Source organism: Lolium rigidum, chromosome 7 (assembly GCF_022539505.1).
Source record: "Lolium rigidum isolate FL_2022 chromosome 7, APGP_CSIRO_Lrig_0.1, whole genome shotgun sequence".
Classification (NCBI taxonomy): domain Eukaryota; kingdom Viridiplantae; phylum Streptophyta; class Magnoliopsida; order Poales; family Poaceae; genus Lolium; species Lolium rigidum.
In genome coordinates, this window is record NC_061514.1 from 132,034,275 (window position 1) to 132,036,148 (window position 1,874).

The 1,874-nt window shown below is 52.0% G+C and overlaps 1 protein-coding gene across 1 annotated transcript; it reads left to right on the forward strand.

Annotated features, from left to right (window-relative positions):
* The first annotated feature begins 674 nt into the window (after nucleotides 1-674).
* Nucleotides 675-1,547, forward strand: LOC124672012 (E3 ubiquitin-protein ligase EL5-like). The gene has a single exon (XM_047208317.1). The coding sequence runs from the start codon at nucleotides 714-716 to the stop codon at nucleotides 1,545-1,547; it is 834 nt and encodes a 277-aa protein (XP_047064273.1). The 5' UTR covers nucleotides 675-713.
* The last annotated feature ends 327 nt before the right edge of the window (nucleotides 1,548-1,874 follow it).

The following is a 1,874-nucleotide window of genomic DNA, read 5'->3' on the forward strand; positions in this document are numbered from 1 at the left end:
AGTGTGAGTGGCCGCTGCATTGGGCGCAGCGTCCGATCCAAACGGACATGCGGACGCGGGGCGCTGTTCACGCGGCCATTCAAATGGCCCAAAACGGATGGCCCAGCGCGTCCGTTTTGATCGCCGCGTTGGAGATGCCCTTACAAGCCCAAGTGAAGAACTGGATAGCCCAAAGTTGAGAGGAATGGGTATGGTAACCGGCCTTTTTGTATTAAAGGATTTTCAAGAGAATTAGGATGGATACGTGTTTTTTCTTGACATATGCGTCAAATTTTTTTAGCATACATGAATTTTTTTCCATTGGAATGAAATTTATTCAAATTCTGATTAAAATAATAATAATAATAAAACTTAATCTTTGAGAAAAAATCATAAAAATTTATACGCCCTAAGCTATGGACCGGAGGGAGTATCAATGAAATCATGAGAAGAGCTTTAATAATTCAGCAACCAGCGTCAAACAACGCTAATTTACTCTAGTTTAAGATAAATTCTCGCTCATTATTGTGTCATCAGCTCAACCCAAACACTAATCCTCACCCACGCCAACATACCAACTCCATCCGGTCGGTTCAATTAGTACACTAACAAACCCTCTCCAAGAAAGTAGGCCAGTATTAAGAGACAAACGAACCTCTCATAAATCATAGCCGGCCATTAGAGACAATACGAAGGGCACTGCTCACCGCGAAGTGCAGAAGCGCGCGTCAACCATGTCATCCTTGCCGGCGGACGACGATGGCAGCGTCCTGCCAAGTGCACGGACTCCCACCACGGTGGTCGACGGCGACGTCGTCTTCTCCTGTGTCGCCCTCCTCTTCCTCGCCCTTGTCCTCGTCTTCGTTCTCTACCACTACTTCATAGTCCATCGCCCCGTCGGCGTCCGGGTAGCCGCGGGGACGGCGTCGAGTGGTCCGCGCCTCGGCGCTGGCGTCGCAGCTTCTGCTCCCGGCGCCGTCGGCCGAAAAGGAGTTGATCCGGTGGCGCTGCGTGCTCTGCCCGTGACGTTGTACCGCGCCAAGGACTTCGCGGAGGAGGAGCTGGAGTGCGCCGTGTGCCTCGCCGATCTGTCGGACGGCGAGGCGGCCAGGTTCCTGCCCAAGTGCGGCCACGGCTTCCACGCCGAGTGCGTCGACCTGTGGCTGCGCTCCCACCCCACCTGCCCGCTCTGCCGCGTCGACGTCGACAAGCCCGACGCCTTGCCGCCGGCTCTGCCTCCAGTGCGGCCTGAACGAGCCAACTACGGTACGAACCTGCCGACCAACGTGCTCTTCTGGGGATCCCAGGACGCGGTCACGACTCGAGGAACCGCCGGCGGTCCAAGGTCGTCCGGTGGGGTGACAACGATCGTCATCGATGTCCCGGAGACGACGTCATCAGCCGTGGTGCCGCGTGATGGTGATGCGGCCAAGTCGCAGGGTTTGGCGAGGTTGAGGTCGATCGGGAGGCTGTGGAGCAGCAGAGGGAGGTGTGAGGTGGGCGCTAGTAGCAGTGCTGGTTCTTGCCACAGAGTCACTGCTGGTGCTCGCACTGAAGACTCAAGCTAGCATTATTGTTGCCGCTGTCAATTTCGAATCGGGATGGAAGATGTGTGTTGCTCCTCCATGAATGAATTTGTAGCTGATACGTGAATTTGAAACGGGCTACGGTAGAAAGTTCTTTGGATTTGAAACAGAGGTGGTGTTTTTGGCTAGCTAGTAGGTGCATACGAACCTATTATGAAAAATACAAAAAAAAGTTTAAAATATTAATAAAATACGAAATAAAATTTCACGTGTACACCCGGATATTCGATGTTTGCACACAAAATTTTCAAGAAAAAAACATTTTATGCGACCTGTGTAAGAAAAGAGGACAAAAAATATCACATGAAT

What these genes read in the sequence shown, in the direction of transcription:
- LOC124672012 (XM_047208317.1), top strand. Translation starts at nt 714, where the DNA reads ATGTCATCCTTGCCGGCGGACGACGATGGCAGCGTCCTGCCAAGTGCA.